Genomic DNA, 21201 nt, shown 5'->3' on the forward strand with positions numbered 1-21201 from the left:
ACGTATAGGTACCTATATTAACATTAAAAACGTTGAGCTCTATGCTAGTAATGCCACCGATGTAGTGGTTCCCGAATTCGGGTTAACAGAGTATCAGTCGGGTTATCAGTAGACACTAAACAGTATTACAGTAATCACTTATCGGAACAATAATTATAATATAGGTCTCTCACTCTCTCTACTCTCTAGTCTCGGTTTGTAGGGCTAACGTCAGACCACAGCTAGTCTTGGTGGAAAAAACGAGTACTTACCAAAACGTATACATGCATGTAGCCCGGATGCAGGAACCGAGACAATTAAATGTATAAGCCATAAGGTAAATATTATTTTAAAATTCGCTTCAATAAATGTGTTAAACATTTTGCAAATCGCTTTAGATGTATAAACTATATCTAAAAATAAATCTACAATAGGTATATTGTATTATTAAAAAGAAGCCCCTTACTTGTATCTTAAAAAATAGTAAACGTATTTTAGTACAGTTTTCAGTTTTCACTAATGGATTGACTGAGTCTCAGGAAATAAATAAATCGTATAAATCGTCCTGAAAAATTAATTGGGTTTGCGAAAATAACAAAATGTGAAAAATAATCTATGTAAATAAAATTCAAATGCTGTTCGTTGGTAATCGCATCACTTGAATTGACCTTGAACAGCTAAACCGATATAGATATTTTTTTTTTAAATACTTATTATAGCCCTGAAAATTGAAAAATTCGGGAAAAATGTTAAGTAGTTTTTTGATTAACTGACTAATCATCGTAGAGCCTTAACTATGATAGCTGGGAACTTAAAATGTTCATGCTACTTGCCTTCGTACCACCATGCAAGGGTGCACTAAGAAAGCATTTTACAAAATTCATATTTTACAGAAGCATGCTCATATACTAGGATTTTGAGATTTATAGCATTAGCTTCCAATGTAAATTAAATTTAAAAATGATTTATTAGAGATAATTTAAGACAGTTTCTCAAATTGTATTTAAATATTAAAGCAAAACACCCTACTTTAAAAAAATCCTGGCTACGCGCCTGCATTATATATTGACTTATATATCGGAATGTTACATTTTAATAAATTATTCTATAGATAAATATAGGCATGGCTAAATAACAAGGTACGATCGCAATTTGCATTTAGCCGCATTTCCGTTATAGCCGGCTGCGAACTTACTAGTAGGTATTACATGATAAATCATGGAAAGGAATCTCAGTGGGCTGTGATTTTTATATTTATTTAGCTATAGAATTAATAATTTGTAGTGTTTTTGTATTATAAATCGAAGTGACAATATGTATCACAAAGTTGCAATCATACCTATAAATTTAGTCATGGTTATTATATATTACGTCTTATGATATAATATTATAATATTGTTTCATACATATTTTGTATTGGGTCACCTGATAATAAAAAAAACTTTGGAGAAGCAATAGGTACGTCTTTTATTTTATTTTATTTTTAATATTTCAGTGCTGTCATCCCCATGGCTATATATTATATTATATAAAATGGCGAATTTTAAAATGAGTAGTTCCTGTGCAAAATTATAGAGCGTGAAATGTGGTTATTACTGAAACTCGTGGGTAAAGTGAGACTCGATACTTCACGTAGGTATCAATAAATAACATCCATTATGTTCCAAATAGTTATAAACAGGTCTGCAAAATATATACGGATGATTGCGTCATGGCCACATAAAGTATTTTTATGCAAACACGTAGTATATAATAATATAATTTATGTATTTATTATAGACAGCGCTTAAAGTGGCTAAAAATGGTAAAGCGAATTATGATTTAAATTTTGGGTGATCCATGTAAACTAAAATAATTTTCATTACCTATACTTAAACATTTAAATTTTATTACGTTGACTAACCGATGTTTGAGACCCTAGGACCTTTGTGTTTATTATTACTTCTAATCTCTAAATAAGTATCTATCCCTTATTATTAATTTAACATTTACATACAAAAAGTGGCGTAGCCAGGATTATCAAATGGGGGGTGTTTTAAGTATAGATTAAAACCAAGTTTTTACAGTTTTCATATAAAAATAAATTTAGGGTTCAGGACTTGACTTGTTGCACTAAAAATTATTGAAATATGCTGTCGAAATTCTCAAAATATGCTTAAATATATGTAGCAACATGTTTATAATATTTTTGAAAAATAATAAAACATATTGCAATTTTGGTAATAAAAAACTAAAAAAATAAGTAGGTATATAGACCTGATAAATAAATAAATAACAACTCCATTTTTAAAAATACTGGCATACAATAGGTACTAGGTCAATAAATAAGTAATAACGAATAACGTGATATGTGAACATCTTGATAAACGAACACATACATATACTTGTACGTATATCTACATACGTACGTATATCTACTGATGTTCATTTCTTCGTACAATCTACAATCTAGATGTTAACACCCAAAAACCTCCCCCTGCAGGCTACGCCACTGCATACAAATTTATCGTATTTGTTACCATTTTTTTAAATCCAAACTCTATAGCACCACACAGTTCACTATAATTTAGACTGCATAAAGATTACATTACAAAATATTTTATAGTTAGTAATACAGTATGTTTTTTTAAAATAATACAATATCAATATAATACAAATATTAATAATCCAGGGGCTGGGTTATTCATTTTTAAATAATATTATAGTGTGTCAAGGATCAATCTGGGTAGTATAAGGGACCTATGCGGAAATTTTTTTTTTGAGCACAATGACCCAAATTATATAAATCTTACTACCAGTTACTATGTCTTAGAATCACTAGTAATTTTAGTAAAAACATTATATTACATATTTTAATATTTACATGTTAACGTTTATTTCTTTTAAAATTTTATTAATAATTGTATGATATTTATAATAACATTCGAACGATCAAGTAATGTTTTATTACAATTGTCAGATTTTGATAACTATTTTTTTATCTAAAAGAAGGAGGCTTCCTACAAACCGAATTCAACTCTAATTTTAATTTTATTTCAAATAATGGTATAATGATATGATTCATAAGAAAAAATGTACGACAAGAAATTACGTATTATAAAGTTTAATATTAAATAATGAAAAATGGAGTATAATATAGCCTGTAAAATATTACCCACTATTAGTTAAAAAAAAAAAAATGATCAAATTTGGTTTATTTTACAGAACAGGATCATTACTCCCGTAGAGCGTATTTTTGTGGAAAAAATTGCATTGGCACCTGGCGCTTTAACTTAAAAGTTAATAACATTATAATATGATATAAATATACACTATTATGCTAATACATATACTATTATACATATTAATATATATAAATAAAAGTAAAAAAAAATGTTTACGTCTGACTATGTACTTTATGCATTCCTAATAACCCGTTCATCCGATTGCGATAAAATTTGGTACCGAGAAAGATTAGACCTTAGGAAAGAAGATAGGCTAAATTTTTTCTCGAAAAAAGGTAAATAAGAGGGACCTCTTATTTAGGGACAACCCAGGGATGTTCTCAAACAGGGATTTCGAGATTATTATTATTATTTTTGTTTATAAATGGTTATTATTGGTTTTAATAATAATAATTATTATTATTATTTATGTGATAAGCCTGTGTATTTTTAATACAGAATGTATCGAACCATGGTCTCGTTGGACCAATTTTCCCGAATTTTTTGATACTTAAGAGTTAAACCATACAGTAGGTAGATTGCCTACCTGATAATATACTGCTCGCATAATAATCTCAAAAACCTAGCAATAGCGACGCATTGTCGTGTGTCCAGCTAGTAATTTAATAAATGCAAAATTAATAATTCAACCTACTATATGACAAAGAGTAAAAAAAAAAAATACTTTAATATAGCAACAGCCGTCAGCCCATCTTCGATTACAATCATTTTTCGTATGTAATGATTTATTATCATTGAATTCAAATTCAACACATCCATTACAGTGGCCTACAAAGATGAGATATAGGTACTCAAACCCTAGTTACTATGTACAACAGAGAAAATTCTCCGGATTTTATTTTATTATCTTATATTTGATAAAATATGGTAATGCAATAATTCATAATACAAATATACTATTGTTACTCAATTAAATATTAAAAAGAAGTCTTGTGTAATTTATTATTTTCATATTAAAATAATTAGAGATGCTGTAATCGAATTTACTGTTTTTAATGTCGTTGGATCGACGGACATTAATATAAGATATAGCGAGTGAAGATGATCGATTTTAGTAGTATAATTTATTCTTCTTATTAAGTATATATTATTTCTGATTGAAAGATAATATTAATGAAATAAAAATAAACTGTTTTAACAGCAATTTGTGGTTGTTGTGTTGTGTTGTTATTGTCGATTTGACGTAGTATAATATGTTAAGCGGAGATTGATGTAAGTACCTCATATTACAAACCTACTATATATAGCAAGAACAATTTATAGGTAGGTATACCTTAATTATTTTAACGTCTATGTTATTGTTTAGCGTTTCATTTTATTTTATAATTTTAACCATTGTTTATTTAGTCATTAATACATACCTTATAATATTGTTATTATAGTCTTTATTAGATTATTTACTATAATAAATTTCACAAATCATAAAAACGATTTTCAGTCTTACAAATAGGTGTTATTTAAGAGATACCAAATTTAATTCAATTAATACATATTATGTAGCAAATGTAAGTGTGTGGTTATTTTGTTTAATCTACAGTTTAAATATTCATCAATCTAGTAAGTGTTTTGTTTTTAATTTTTTTTTTATTTTGCTCTATACATTATATTATACATTAATTAATACATATTTTATCAACAATGACAATTTGTTAAGAAAGTTGTATTAAAAAATATATTTGATTTTTTGTAAAAATCCTATACCTACCTACTACAAGCCACCATAGGTATCTATTGTTAATACCTTGTTACTGTATTCAACTGTATAATACGTATAATCGCATAATTAGAGAGTTATATTGTTGTATTAGCTATATTTTTAACTTAAAAATTATAACTTATCCTATCATTAAATCCAATTATTTCTAAAAAAACGTGTTAGTTATAAAATTATAAAACTATATTCCAGTTATTTTATTTTGTATTTTCTAACCATAATTAGACGTAATGTCTAGAAATATTTTACGTACGCATAAACACGAACATATAATGAGTTTACTATTATTATGTAAATAAGCAAATATGATTTTTTATGGAAACTGTTTATTTTAAATTTAAAGTTAATTTATAAATTCGATATTTCGATCTCATTAGGCATTAGCTCACTTTTAATAATGGTTTTATTTTAGATACTGAGTGGAACGATGAATATATTGATTTTACAATGATGTGGGTTTTTTATTTTTTTATTTTTGTGACTGTGTATACGATTAGTAGTCGAAATAATGCTTCGATTTTCAACTTCAGTATCGTGTTCGATGGGAAAGTGAATCTAGTTGGTACTTTTGGGAGGTCAAAATTCCCCATAGTGTTCTATAAAGCGCCTGGAAAAACAAAATAAAAATTATTAAGGAAAAACGGGAATTTATACGTAAAATTGGTTTTTGACAAAATTGATTTGGCTTTTGGTGTAACTCTAAAACAAATTATCGTAAATACATTGAATTTTCACTGAATGTTTATATTAGCCTTTTCTATACATGAAAAAATACATGTATAATAATACATCAAAATAATTTGACTTGTTTTGAGCTGTTTATGGATATACTCAGTTTCTAACTTTTTAAAGTTTTTTTTTCTATGAATGTCAATAAAACTTTAATTGTTGGGTAAAAAAGCATGAAAATTTAATGAAAGACTCCTGATATATTGTTTCAATAGCAGTTAATAATACTAAAAATATATAGGCGGAATTTTTTTTAGAAGCATTTATAGTTCGAATTTTTACAACATTTATCATATTTAAAATTTAATAATTATTTTGTAGTTAAAAATTATTAAATGTTCAACTTTTATAGCTAAGGATTGAAAATTTAAAATAAGGTTCCACGTAAATAGGTTATGTATAAATCACTTTATTCACAATAATATCAACAAATATACTCAGTAACATCATAATATATAGGCTGACTGACCGTTTTCGCTAAGAATCATTTTTCTTATACAATGATATTATATAATTGAATTCAAATTTAACACCATCCATTATAGTGACCCATTTGTAATCTACTGTACAGCAGAGCGACACCCACTCGTCCACTTTTTATTCACATTTCTGTAAATCATGGATTAAGGCATATGTTTAACATCATTAAAATTAGCTTGGATAATAGACAATAGTATCTATGTTATATAGGTATATCAAAAATATAAACAATATAATATGATTCGTACTACGGTCATAGTTAGATTTAAAGTTGCACAAGAACTTGTGTTAGGAAATTATTATTATTAAATGCAAATACTGAACTCTAAAAATGTAGGTATGTAAGCTTAGTAAATCGAATGGTTGCCAAATAATGAGTAATAATTGCATTTTTTTAGAACTACTTAAATAATACTATGATTTGACTCTATAGGGTTAATGGCTGATTATATGCAATCGCTATATTATATTGCCGTATGGATCGTTCATCGATAGCATGGCTCTAATTATTCGGTAGTATTGATGTTGCATTATGGCCAAAATGAGGTATTAATGTACTATAGTTGACGTAGTCACATAAATTGAGTATAAAAGATTAATTACGATATACTATAATGGTTCTATTAGGTATAATACCTACTAATTCTTTTATTAGTCAAAAATAAATTATAAATCACTATACCTACCATCTATTAAGTTGGTTATCTTATATTTTTAAACTTCGTTTGTTGATTTATTTTTATTATTTATTTATACTGAAACACAACTGTGTTACCTACAATTGTTCGAATTTGAAAATGTTTAGGAGGTCTCAAGCTCTCATATATTTTTTTATAAGTATATTGTACAGTACAACCATATGTAGGAGAGAGTCAGGAAAAATGTGTTAAGTACAATTATGGTATGCGGACATCTAAGTATTCAACCGAATTCAAAGGCTAACAGTCAAATTGCTGAGTGTTTTAACCAACAAGGTTAATAAGCCAACATGACAAAAAGCCGACATTATTATAAATTATCAACTTGATAATAATTTCCTCTTAGAAATTATTTATGTGATTAACCTGTCAATATGTTATCTTTTAATCTTTTACGAACAGTTTGATGTTTGATCATAGGTTCCCGCTATATTATACTGCATAGCCTGTAGATAAAATTGTAATCTTCTTTTTAGTAGTTATCTACTGGTGCTCACTTTGAGATGAACGACTATAAAGGTACTTTTGAAAAAAAAATATAAACATTGAATTGCACTCTATATTATCTTATTATTATTATTATTATTATTATTATTATTATTATTATATAGTATCAGGATAAGCCAGATTCTTATCTAGAAGGGGCTCCCTATATCTAGAGACCCCCAGATTTTTTCTAACTACTTTCCCATAGAATCTTGATTCTTTATAGTGAAAATAAAATAGAATTCATTAGAATTAAATAATTATTATTATTACAAGCCATTAAGTAATACTAAACTACGAAAACATTATATTTTATGTTTGAGTAAAGTTAGAGTGTAGAGGTAATGAAAAATATTGTTTAGAAAATCTTTACGAACTTAAGAATATTTTTTTGTATACCATGAAGACGTTCAAGACTTCAATTGCAATAAGATTACACAACAAGTTTAACGTAGTACAACTTATTTATAAATTCAATTAAATTGATATTTGGAAAATTTAGCAATTTGGAGAGTAATTAGTCATTAGTCATTACTTATATCCTCCATTAGTAAAATGCTTTAAAAAATCAAATATTTCAGTATTAGTATTGTATTTATGTATTAATTTTGAAAAATGATACATAAATTTATTTTTTTAATTTAGAGTATCTCAAATACTATTAGTAGAACATTTTTTTTTCATGAGGAGTCAAGTTTAAATGTTTTAAAAATGTTTTAGTTTTACAATTACAGTGATATTTTTAAGTAATAAATTCTTAGAATAATTTTTTTTATAATATCCTTGTTATAATGAACGATGAATCTGTGGTGGTGAAACAGAAACAAACTATACAGTGTAACCTTGTAAGATTGACGGTGTTGTCAATAGAATTCCATTATAAAGAATCTCAAGAAAAAACAAACAATAATAATAACCTGAATGTGTACCACTGTGAATGGAAGGGTTATAATTTATAAATAAGCCAATTATTTGTATATAGGTAATCTTCATAGATATATAAAAATCTTATTTTATTTTGTGATCATTGACATTTTGCAAAAATTTAATTTTACAAACTTTATTATTTTATATTCATAATACTTATCACTTATCTTACATTTGTCTGCGCAGACGTAAGCAGAGCGAGACAATTACCACCGGGTATACGTCATTGTAATTTGTAGTGTAACATGTGTTATTTTTTAAAATAATAATTCATATTTTTTTTTTATTTATTCTCATCTCTGTAATTATTGAATTTAATATTAATGTAATGTATACATTTAGAAAGTTAGGTGTGTTGAATTTTCATAGCTTTTGTGCCTAATTAACTTTTCCTTAAAATGTCTGGCTATTACCTATTATGTTGCAAAAAGATTCATGACATTATGGAAAAGTCCAATAGGAAACCGTTCGACTCAATGTTTGTATTATATAACAATCCGGTTTACTGCAGCGTTTACGTACCTATATAACGAACTGGTGAATGCCGGTAGACCAGACATTAAACACAGAGTTATAGCCAGCAAGACATGACGCTGAGTTGAAGCGATGAGTTGATAAATACAGCGTGTTTTACTTATTAATATTTAAGATACAGACAATTTGGAATTAGTTTTTCGTAAGTAGATTAGTAGAATTAATTGTATTATCGCATATATGAGTATAAGAAAACTAATTGTTTGAGATTAAATTTTTTAACCAAAATTATTTAATAATATAATTTAAGTACTTACCTATATAACATTACAAATATTATGTAGAAATATAATATGTAATGATTCAGTTTAAATTAGTTCAGTTTTTACTTTTTATTATAATAAACAATATGGTCCTGCATAAAAAACGTACATTTTTGAAACCATTATTTAGGAGTTCTAACGATGGACATTATTTAACTTAATGTTATAGTCATGATCAGATTTATTGGAGTGCTTTAAGGGTGTTTATATCAGGGCCACATAATTTTTTAGACCCCCAAATGTGTTAAAAATATAAAATTATAAAAAATAAAATGGAATTAAAAATAATAAAATTATTCTAGTTCACAAGAGTAAATATTATGTGAGATATTTTTAATATTTAATTATTAATTAAAATATTACGGTGGTCAGTGTTTAATAAATAAATAATAATATATTATGTTAGTACCTACTATTAAAATGTACACGGGTTTTGTTCGTATTACCAAAAATAAATAAATGGCAAAAATAAGTTTAATAAATAGTTATTATGTTAATAAATGATAATGATTTTGTTATTTTTTATCATAAATACCTATTATTTACATGGTATTGTTATTTTATGTTTACTCTAAAAAGTTAACCTATAGGTACCATTGAACGAATGAAATAAAATGAAATAAATATTGTATGCACAATTTGAGACTAAATTCGTGTAATATATTTTAATAATTATGTTTTAAGAACAAAAAACACGTTGAGACTTATTATTAGAGATTAGAAAGTTGGATTAGGTTAGGCATAGCACATCTTCGACATAATATGTTATTGCCCATGCTCTTCTCCGAATATTATTTGATCAAGGATTCCAAAAGTCTAAATTAAGCCAAGGTTATATTGTCAAAATATTGAAAAACATCTAAATTTAATATTTGTATTCTGGTTTATATAAAAGATAGATGAATAGCGGTTATCAAATTTACTAGGTTACCTACGTTATTTCTTTTTATAATCTATGCTGAAATAATATGGACTTATACAATTATAATTTATAGGTATCTATACCTCTAATATTTTAAATAAAATAATATTTGAATGTAAAAATAATTTTTACTTTTTGGTTTCAATTGTAATTATTATTTAAATTCATTAATATGATAAACTTATTTATGAAATACTGTATAAGCTGTGGATGTATGTATCTATTTTAAAAATAAAAGAGTAGGTATATAAGATAATATAGGCACAACACCTAATTTAGTTATTAAATTCTTTAGGAAAATTAATTTATATTAGGAATTGATTATGTTTTACCTTGTAACATATTTCTACATTTGAACATAATTGTAATTTTAAAATAGATTAATATTACCGAAGTGTTGACTCCAGAGTATCTATTTTAATATACAACAATTTGAATAAAACTCATATTCGTACAATATCTGGTTCAGTGGCATACCATTATAATATCTGTCTGAATCAAAGACTGAAACATTTTAGTATGTATTTAAATTTAAACTTCTAACACATTCTTTGTCTTCGCAGTACGCACATTCCTAATCTGGTGCCACGCGCTGCGTAATTGCTGATAACATTATAATTTATTTCAAACTTAAACGAAAAATGACGAAACAAGAACCAGGGAGTACCGTCCAATATTGTTTTTCCAACTACTGAAAGGTCATAATAAATATTAAAGCAGTGTCCCACCAGCTAAACGATTTATAAAGATAGGTATTTAAAAATATATAGGTACTAATGACGAATTAGTGATTCGTTAGTTAGCCGATTATGGATCAGCAGCGGTCGTCACTGTTAATATAGTGATAGGTCACTGCCATCCAGCCGTGATTTTCAGCGATAGTAAACGTGTTGAATCAGAAGTTAGATTCTCACATAAACTATAATACATAATTGAATAGTTCGAAATAATCGATATAATAATTATAATTTATAATTGTTGTCTTAAAATCGGTCTTATGTTATATTTTATTAACGTACCCACCCATAATATACTATTTTAATTTTATTATTATTATTATCTTTATTTTTAATAAGCTGTAGGCAATAAATTATGATTCAATGACTTACACAGCGTAAACGTGATTGTAATAAATACTGGTCCACTACTAAAAAAAAATGGGAACAAGTTTCGCCCAAATTTGGTCTTTGTAGAAATTCAGCAAGAATTTACCATTAAGCAATAAACATATTGATATTGTTATTATAATACATTAACACATTTATAATTAATGCGTTATAAATTAAAACATATATTATAACTTCTAATATAATATGAACCATCCAAGGTCCAATGGAAATAGTATCTTTATTATAATTACACAATATGTTTAGAAAACAGATAATTTAAATTTAAGATAAGATTCTTTTAATCCATTAATAGTAAAAATATAATAGGTATATTAGTAAAGTATCATATAGTATAAACTTTTTAAAAATATTTTACGAGAATTTTTGAATAATTACTTGTTAAAAGCTAAATATATTTTTTAAAAGGTTATTACTTATTACTTTTTAAATTAATGAGTCTTGGTTAAAAAAATTTAGACATTTTAAAAGTTTATAAAAAATAAACAACATGAATTAAATATAAGTGTTTTTACAATCAACATTTTTCTAAAAACCAAATTTATAACTTGGCTATTATGAATTTTTCAAAAAAAATTAATTCAAATTTAAAATCGTTCAATTTAATTTTACAGTATAAAATAATAAAAATAAATAATATTATAATATTATATGTGTACCGCAAGAGTCAATATTATATACATATATAAAAATAAATATATTGATTATGACCAAAATTAATTTAATTTGTCAGGTCTTCCTGTTACACTCTGTATTCATATGTATAATTAGTGGCGTAGTCAAGAATTTTGTATGGGGGAGGACTAAGTATACAAATACAATATGTCTTTTATTTACATTTTTTATTTTTTTTACTAATCTTGATAAAATTCTAAGGTTTACACAGTCAATGGGGGTGGCTATAGCTCCCTAAGCCCCTTCCCTGGCTATGCCACTGTGTATAATATGACAATATAAAAGTCTTCTTTGTGAAATTTGAAATATTATACGATTTTCGCTTTCTATACCTACTCTAAGTGATATTATGTTACACACGATATAATATATAAGTTACAAATAGTAGAGCCATTGATGTAGAACAGTATATGGATGGAAAAATTGAACAAAATTAATAATTGTTGACTTTTGACACGGTTTCAGGTCTGGCAGGAGTATGACTATATAGGTGTATACTTCTCGCAAATCGCAATCATGACGACGAACAAACACGAGGCAATGCCGGGCCCGCCGATTACCAACCCCGATGCGGTTGAAGACGAGTGGCGGAAAATGAGCTTCACGTGCAAGGCGGCGCACATGGCCCGGAATGTGACGGTAGAACCGATGTTGGGGGTCTTCCAGCTGTCCATGATCATGTCCAGTCTGACCACGCAAAACCTGAACATGCAAAAGGCTTGCCGGGTGAACCTTAGTCTGGGGCAGACAGTGTGTTATGCCCTGGAGAACAAGAACGCCACGTCTTACAGGAATGAAGAGTTGGCAGTGCAGCAGCTGGTGACCAAGATGATGCTCTGGCAGAGCCCCTTCCAGAACATTGTGCCATGCGTTCTGGTGATGTTCGTCGGTTCGTGGAGCGACCGGAACCAGAAGCGGAAACCGTTTATGCTGTGGCCAATAATCGGCGAACTGGTGCGCAACGTCGGTCTGGTCATTTGCGTGTACTTCTTCTACGAGCTGCCGATGGAGGTAGCAGGTGTCGTGGAGTCGGTCCCGTCGGCCGTTACGGGTGGCTTACCTATACTGATACTCGCCGTGTTCGCGTACGTGGGGGACATAAGCACGGTGAGTTTATTATATAATATTATCTTGTAAGCTATAGGTAACGTGTATTTGGTGGGTTTGACGTTTGCGAATTTAAATTGCTATTTCAACCGTTAAATCCTCAGTCTGCGTATGTCTATAGTCTATATACTTCCTCTATATTTATGAATAGTTGAGTACGTAGTAATTCGTATGTCGGAGAAATCACTTAGTGTAGCTCCTCTGAACACGTATAAGTTCTCTTATTTTATCATAGTTTTATCATATGGGTATGAAGTAAAATAATACAGTTTGAAGGGACTTTGAGCATAACATTTCGTTACTTTTGGAAATAATTGTGTTCATAAAAAATTTGTGATCTCTAATTACTAATTATGCATACCTTACAATTTACATTCTTACTCATTGCATAGTAATTTATCATTAAATATACGAACATTGAAAGTTGAAACTACAGATAAAATAATTACCTACGCGTATAAAAATATTCAACATTAGTTTGCGAAACAATATTATAATATGTTGTTTAATCCATACAATTTTAAACTTGTATATTATAATTTATATCGTTCTAGGTTAAAAGTAGAACAGTTCGAGTGGGCTTCGTGAGTTTAATTTTTTCGATCAGTATCACCGTTGGATCAGCGTTATCCGGCATCCTGTTTCGAGATTATGGTTTTTACGGCGTATACTTTATATCCACTGCATTGTATTTGTTCAGCTTCATGTACTGTATAATTGTCATCAAAGATATTAAGCCCGCTGTCGTAGAAAAATACCACGAACCCAATATTGCCGTTGGACAATGCAAAAAATCATCTTTACTCGCGATAACCGATTTCTTTGACTTAAAACACGTAAAAGAAGCGATTCGAGTTACATTTAAGCGAGGAAATGACGATACAAGAAGAACCGACATAATATTGTTGTTTGTTATCATGGTTATTATTTTGGGTCCTCTGAGTGGTTAGTATATTAAATTATAATTTTATAATATTATATATTATAAGATATATAAGTTTAATGGAATATGTTATTCAACTTTGTAGAAAATGAAAATGGTATGCAAATAACCCAAAACTAAAATCTGTGGTACAATATCTAAAATATTTTTACTCAGGTACAAATTAAGAATTTTTTTTTTATTTTTTACGATCTTACTAAACCCGCTATTGCCTAGTATAAATGTTATTAGTTATAAATAAGGAAAAACAAATTGAGTATCTATCTGAAATAAACTAATCAATAAAAATAAACTATTTTTCATTAATTTGGAAAATGCATTGTCCTAAATATCTTTATATACCACGAATAGACTTATAATGAAGATGTCATGTCCGCATGAGTTATCATAGCAAATTTGGGTTCAGTAGAACCAATTTTTTATCATTAGATTTATATACTATAAGAATGATAATTGATCTATTATCAAAATTAAATGTAAGAATATTATCAAGGCATCGTAATCTCGTAAGCTTTTAATGATATTCAATCTTTAAAATGAGTTATGAGTATTTTACAATAATATTATAATATTTTACATGGTTTTAACTCAATTTAAAATTAATATATCAATAAAAGCTTAACACGATGTCCTATATAATATTCTTACCTTTAAGCTTATTTACTTTTTTTTATTAAAGCTAACAACATAAAATTGGTTTATACATTTTTTTTTATAAAATAAAATTATTATTATTTAATATTAAATATTATTCATCTCAATTCCCAATTATGAATATATATTGTCTGTTGAATAGTTATCAATTGTAATCCTTCTACGTGGTATTTTGTTGCACGAAGTTATATTTGCTGGGAGCCTGTTGTATTACGTATTTTTTCCGTTAATTTCAGAATATATAATTATAATACATATTAAATATAAATAATTATATATATTTTCACTTCGTGGAATCGATATTTTCATAAAAAGATGTCCATGAAATAGAAACGGTTTTTTCACAATTACAATCTTACAAAACGATAATTTAGATTGTGAAACAAAATATTTACCACTAATTTAATATTATTTTAATTTGAAGTACACTCTACCCATTATTTTATTTTTATTCATTCCATATTAAATAGCTTGCAAGGTGTTATACATATTAATATACTTTTAAAATGTATTTATTTAAAAATCAGTAAAGTTATATATAGTAATATTTAACGATTAAGTCATACTAAATCTACATATTAAAAACCAAAATATATCTTACCTAAGTACCTATTTATAAGTTAAAGTAACTTTAAATAAACACAACTTAAATGTATAAATATAAAATATATAACATTTGTATGGAATTAGATATGACATAAATAAATAATTTTAAAAAAGGGGGAGAGTAGATAATCGCTCAACTGTACAGTAGGTGTTTAGTGTACCTCGACATTGAGTATAAGTCACTGTAAAGTATTTGATAAATTTAAATTCAATGAAAAATCATTGCATACGAAAAACAATTCTGAACGAAGACTGTCTATCAGCCTAAATTACTAAGTATACTTTATGATGTATTTATGTTGTTAATATGGTAATTTCTTTTACTATTAATAATACGGTAGTAGGTTGAATTAATTTATTCCAAAAAGTGGGTTATTCGTGGTAAAATATATATTATATATTTAGGCAATAGCAAAAAAAATGTTTTGTCTAAATGTTTTTAAATAGCAATTGTGTTTATAAAATATAATAATAAACGTTTAAGTTTCAAATGCCTACAAAAAATATTTTTTAATTACAGTAAAACAACAAAAATTGTTATTCTTTGTTTAAATATCTAAATCCATACAAATTTGAAATTCAAATGTCTATAAAAAATTGTGTCTATATACCTAGTATAAGTATATCTATTATATTTTAAATTTTTCGTTTGCAGCATATAATACTCATGGTTATGGAGAGCCGTTTATTCATTTTTCAAACCTTACCTATTAAAATTGATAATTTTATAAATGTTTAACTACAAAATAATTTTTGAATCTTCGACATTTCGACGGATTTTGTACTTAAAATTTTTATAAAAAAAATCGTGCTTATTATTAAGAATCAAATAATTTTATATGATAAACTTTTATGAGTTATGAAAAACTTTTTATTACATTTTCAAGATTTTTGACAGAGCCAAAATGTGTTGATCGATAGTTATAACAAAAACAAAAATATCAAATGCCTATAAATAGCTAAAAAAAATAAAAATATTTAGAAAATGATACCATGTGTAGGTAATACTAGTATTAACATTTGGTAAAAATGTCATGAATCTACGGTTATTGGTATTTGAATTACAATAAAAAAGGAAAACCGTTTGTTAAGAAATTGTTATTTTACGTGTGTAAATATCCAATTTCACCAAAAATTAAACTTCAGAAGCACATAAAATAATATTTATGAAATCACTCCTAATTTTTTTTGCTACAATAATATATGAGTAACTTTTAACAAATTTTTTAATTTTTTGACGAAGCGAAAAATATTTATTTTCATTTACTTATAGAAAAAAAATTTTAAATAAATCAAAAATAATTATTTATAAATAGCTCAAAAAATTCATAATATTTTGATGATTATACCGGGTATATTAGATCTTTATTTAAATATTTTTTAATCATTTTAAGTAACTACAGTTATTTTTATTTGAATGACAAAATAAAAATAATAATTTCGTCAATACTGGGTTTACGTAAATATACCCGTTTTCTTGCATTTTTTTTTTCTTGTTTAATCTAATTATTAAGAAAAGTAGTCAAAATTATTAATTTAGACCACCCAAAAGTAGTAATTACTCACTTTCCTATCAGAAAAGATATTTAAATTGAATATTAATGCATTTTTACTACTGCAGATCGTGTAGATACACAAGCATACACACCAAAAACAGATATTTAGCATTTTAAAACCAATACAGTCATGACTCATGATTTATCGCATTCATCTTAAAGCCTAAACGTTGAATAAATAATAATAACAATAAATTGCGCGTAAAATATTTTATTTACCATAAAATTATTTAAATTACACTATATAAAATTAAAGACACTATTTCACAAAAAAGTGACTATTTCGAGACATAATTTAGTACTATTATTTCACAAATAATGTTATATAAGTTATAAAATTAGAAAGTTGGCATTCTTGTAGAGTAGTCTTTTCTTAGGCGCTTTAGTTATAATGTAATATAGTAATCAAAATTTACTTAATATTTCAATTAATTGCGAATTCTTTACGTGATATGCATTGAGCATTCATCGAGTAACAAATTTGTGTTTTAATGTGGGTAAAAACTCGTTTCAGGTGAACAAACATTGATGTATTTGTTGGTACGAGTTAAATTCAGTTGGAATGAAGTAGATTTCAGTGTTTTCTCCACGTATTACTTTATTTGTAATCTCGTAGGTAAATTTAATTAATACGTACCATAACAATCACATTATAAATTATAATATACAATGTTAGACTGTTTATAAGCAATGGTCATCAACTTGTCAAAGACTAATGACAAGTGTATAATATTATTAAATTCCAGGTATTGCATTTACATTGTGGATTCTGGTTAAACGTTTTGCTATTGACGACAGACTGCTTGGGGCAATTGGATGTCTGAGTAAAGGATTGGCTTCATTCGTTTACGCCTATGCTCCGACCGAATTCTTATTCTACCTAGGTGAATATTATGCAATAAATGAATAAACTATACAATATTATATCCATACAAATGTATAATATAATACGTATCAGCTAATAATTAATATAAAAAATATTATGATCTGATTACAAAGCTAATATTATGTACAAATATATATTTTATTTCAGGTCCGATTGTGGACATTTTTCACGGTACGGCACTTGTTGCATTTAGGTCGATACTCTCGAAACTTGTTCCTGCAAACCAACTAGGTATGGAATTAATCTCGGAATTAATTAAATCCGTAGTAATAAAATTATGAATTCATTTTTGTGTCACACGTGGACTTATTATTTTTAAATATATAGGCATAAATAATACATTAGCATTAATTTATTTCGTACCTATTGTATACAGGTCAAGCGTTGGCGGTATCTTCACTCGTCGAAACCATAGTTCCTGCAATATTCAGACCTCTGTACAATGTGATTTATTATAAAACACTACACTTTCTACCCGGCGCATTTTACATACTCGGAGGAATTTTTAATCTTTTTGGCATCTTTGTTTTTCTGTGAGTAAAAATTTTATAGTTTAACATTAGGTAGGTATGCAATAAGATTTAATCAAAATTACAGTTTTACATATTTTTGAGATATCAAACCGCTAATGCTGAAAACTCATATAGTCAATATAGTCATATACGTATATGTAAAGTGAGTTTCAATAATATCATTATAAGTTAAACTTCGTAGAAATACTATAATCAGGTTGGATCTTATACCAGCAATATAACCCTGTCCTAGCTATTCGTAAATAAAATAGGTAGCTTTAATTTATGAATTGGTAACAAATCATTGTCATTAGGTGATATTTTAGGCATAGGCGTGCGCAGACTTCAGTTTCCGGTCGAGCCTGGTAGAATTAGTGCCCCAATATTTTGACAGTGTCCCTATTTTTATTTTTTTACACATTTACATACATTCTTAATGTAAAATGTAAATTTTGTGTAATATGAAAAGTGTAATATTTAAATGTAAAAATATAATCAAGTTGAATGTGCACACAACATAGAATATGTGCTAATTTCTAGACATATATTTTTGATGTTAAAATTAAAATGATATAAATACGACCAATATAAGCAAGAATAAAATTAATTATAATAATGTCTCATCATATCACCGAACTTTAAAATAAATATTAGGTATTAAACAGTAAACACTAACAGACCAGTGTGTAGTGACTGAGTGACAACAGTAAATAGTTAACAACTGAACATACTGAATAGTGAATAGATTATTGAGAAATGAGAGGTCAGTCTGTTTACGGTCTTCTATTTGAAAGCGATAAAAGTATAGGTTTTTCCGTGGAGCATTCATCTACGGTCGTCCGCACTCGGCTTATCTTAATATTAAATTAACACCATGTATATGTATACTATTGTCTATTTATAAATTATAACCAACTTATTAATGTATTTAATCATAGTACATATTTTGTACACAACGTTTTTGTTAGATGAATAAAATTAATGTAGAGGTACACACAAATAGTTGTTATTTTATTTCACTTTCACTACAAATAAAAGCTTCAAACATGTTATTATAATTTATAATAAGTATAGGCAAACATTTTACCATGCCCCTAAAAAGATTCTTGTCGAGCCCCGGCTCGAGCGGCTCGCCTCGTGCGCACGCCTTTGTTTATAGACTATTAGTAGGCATACCTAATAATATAATTGCCTCATAAAAAATTATACATTTTATATGTACGTAAATAAAATTAATTGTTAACATAATTTTGTTTAAAGTTTGATCATAGCTGTCACTTGTTCCAAGAGATTGTCCGTACATTTAGAGATAGATAACCTTTCCCAAATAGTTTTTGACTAGATATGAATACTTGATTTCAATCGATAAATTTAGGTTGCTTGTTTTCACTAATTTTACTAAAAATTAGTGATTACAGAAAACAAATATCACACCAATATGTAACATTCACTAATAATTTAAAATGACCATACCTTTCCTCGTGAAACATATTAAAAAATTAACTGAAGTAAAATTTAAAAGAATTAACAGTACACAAACGTATAGGACGTTAGTGGCGTGGTTACCTTTTCATAAATAAAATAATTAAGTTTAATAAATATCTAACTCTAGTTTATAGGATACGTAAAAACATTAAATCAGTGATAAAAAAAAAAAAATGTTTATCTTTTATTATCCTTGTTATAGGCGTGCCTTGTAATTGCGATTGTAAATTTTTTAGGTGTAAGCTCGGCCCGAATAAAAATATACGTATAATTTTTGAGAACCATGAGAACCATTTAGCATTACCCAAGGGACACCATGAGGAGGCGATTTTCATTATTCTCCAAAATTATTTTCATATTCATATTATTATTCATATAGTATGTAATTCGTTAGGTAAATTCAAAATTGTGTAGAAATTTAAGTGATATGTGTCAGTATTGAAAAATATAAGTAAAATGTATTTGCAGATGTAGTGCTTATTATATTTTATTGGTCAAAATAAATTATCGGGACAAGTTTACATCCGACTTTTTTTACTATCTTAAATTTCCGGGTCAATTTTACAATCTACCTATTTTATTAATAAAAATTTCCGGGTCGAGTTTAAATTTGCCCTTTGTACATAATAACGTTGTTGTACCATTTGTTATAATACGCAGTTTAGTATGCCAGGTATTTTATATTGATTATTTAATTACAACTATTGCATATTATTTGTAATATAACAACCTAGGTACTGAAATACTGTAATGGTCATCACAAAGTGAAAGTTATTTTATCAGATCCAACGAAAATTAATAATAATTCATAAGAAGAATAAATATTTACTGATTTTATATTCAGATGGATGTACAACCGTACAAAAAGAAGAGCGTAAACATGAACATCTCAGAAAAGCCAAAGTTACAAAACTGATTTAAGTATAAAGGTTCTCGTCACATTTGATTTTCGCAAGATTTTTATTCCTACTTCCCTTTACGTTTACTATACTTTTTTTTTCAATCATAATTTTGTGATATTATTTTAAACGCATATTTTTTTTCTTGAATAAAACAATATAATATTAACCTTATTACTATTATAACCTTATTATTTTCACTAACTTGTGATAATTTTTAAAATGCATGTTAATGTATTAATGTCCATTTAGTATTTATTGTTCTTCGGTGGTGATAGTCTCGTACAATCGTACATATTATTATGTGTAATATATTTTTTTAACATTATCAAATAATATTCTGTTAAATTAACCGTTTATAATATAATATGTAACATATATTTTAGATGGATGTACAAGAAACAAAAACAAAATGAAAAATGGGAAGATTTTGAAGAGAAACAAGCCTTATCTGGAGAACCTAACAGTCAGCATCCTTAAAACCACAGTACCTAATGTGTTTAAATTATTAATATTGTTTTAAATTATTTTAGAATGTAAAAAAGTTTTATTTATATCCCATAATTTTTTTTTGTTGTATATTATTATATTATTATACTAGTAAATACTATTTACTAGTATATTATTATACTAGTGAATACTATTTACTAGTTACTAGTGCAAACCAATTTTATTTATATTTAAATTACTTCAATTTATAATAACTAAACCTATCTCAGCTGGAACCAATTTTGATGAGTTTAAATTAGGTATTACTTATTGAATATATTATTTCGTTTTTATTTGAACAGTCAT

At 26.8% G+C, this 21201-nt stretch overlaps 1 protein-coding gene across 5 annotated transcripts; it reads left to right on the plus strand.

Moving 5' to 3' along the window:
• The first annotated feature begins 189 nt into the window (after window positions 1-189).
• On the plus strand, window positions 190-20970 carry LOC100165728 (proton-coupled folate transporter). 5 transcript variants are annotated; one of them, XR_001679588.2, is made up of 9 exons: window positions 8758-8913; window positions 12224-12865; window positions 13420-13810; window positions 17139-17240; window positions 17371-17508; window positions 17658-17741; window positions 17887-18043; window positions 20352-20436; window positions 20793-20970. XR_001679588.2 is itself a non-coding variant. In XM_003244934.4 (8 exons), exons 2-8 carry the CDS (start codon window positions 12275-12277, stop codon window positions 20884-20886), a joined length of 1557 nt encoding a protein of 518 aa, XP_003244982.1. In that variant the 5' UTR covers window positions 190-316; window positions 12224-12274; the 3' UTR covers window positions 20887-20970. The 5 variants fall into 5 exon arrangements, 4 of the variants coding, with proteins under 4 accessions (XP_003244982.1, XP_016660405.1, XP_016660406.1 ...); XM_003244934.4 differs by lacking the exons at window positions 8758-8913; window positions 20352-20436 and adding an exon at window positions 190-316; XM_016804916.2 differs by lacking the exons at window positions 8758-8913; window positions 20352-20436 and adding an exon at window positions 4360-4466.
• Window positions 20971-21201: the final 231 nt, after the last annotated feature.

Source organism: Acyrthosiphon pisum, chromosome A3, assembly GCF_005508785.2.
Source record: "Acyrthosiphon pisum isolate AL4f chromosome A3, pea_aphid_22Mar2018_4r6ur, whole genome shotgun sequence".
Classification (NCBI taxonomy): domain Eukaryota; kingdom Metazoa; phylum Arthropoda; class Insecta; order Hemiptera; family Aphididae; genus Acyrthosiphon; species Acyrthosiphon pisum.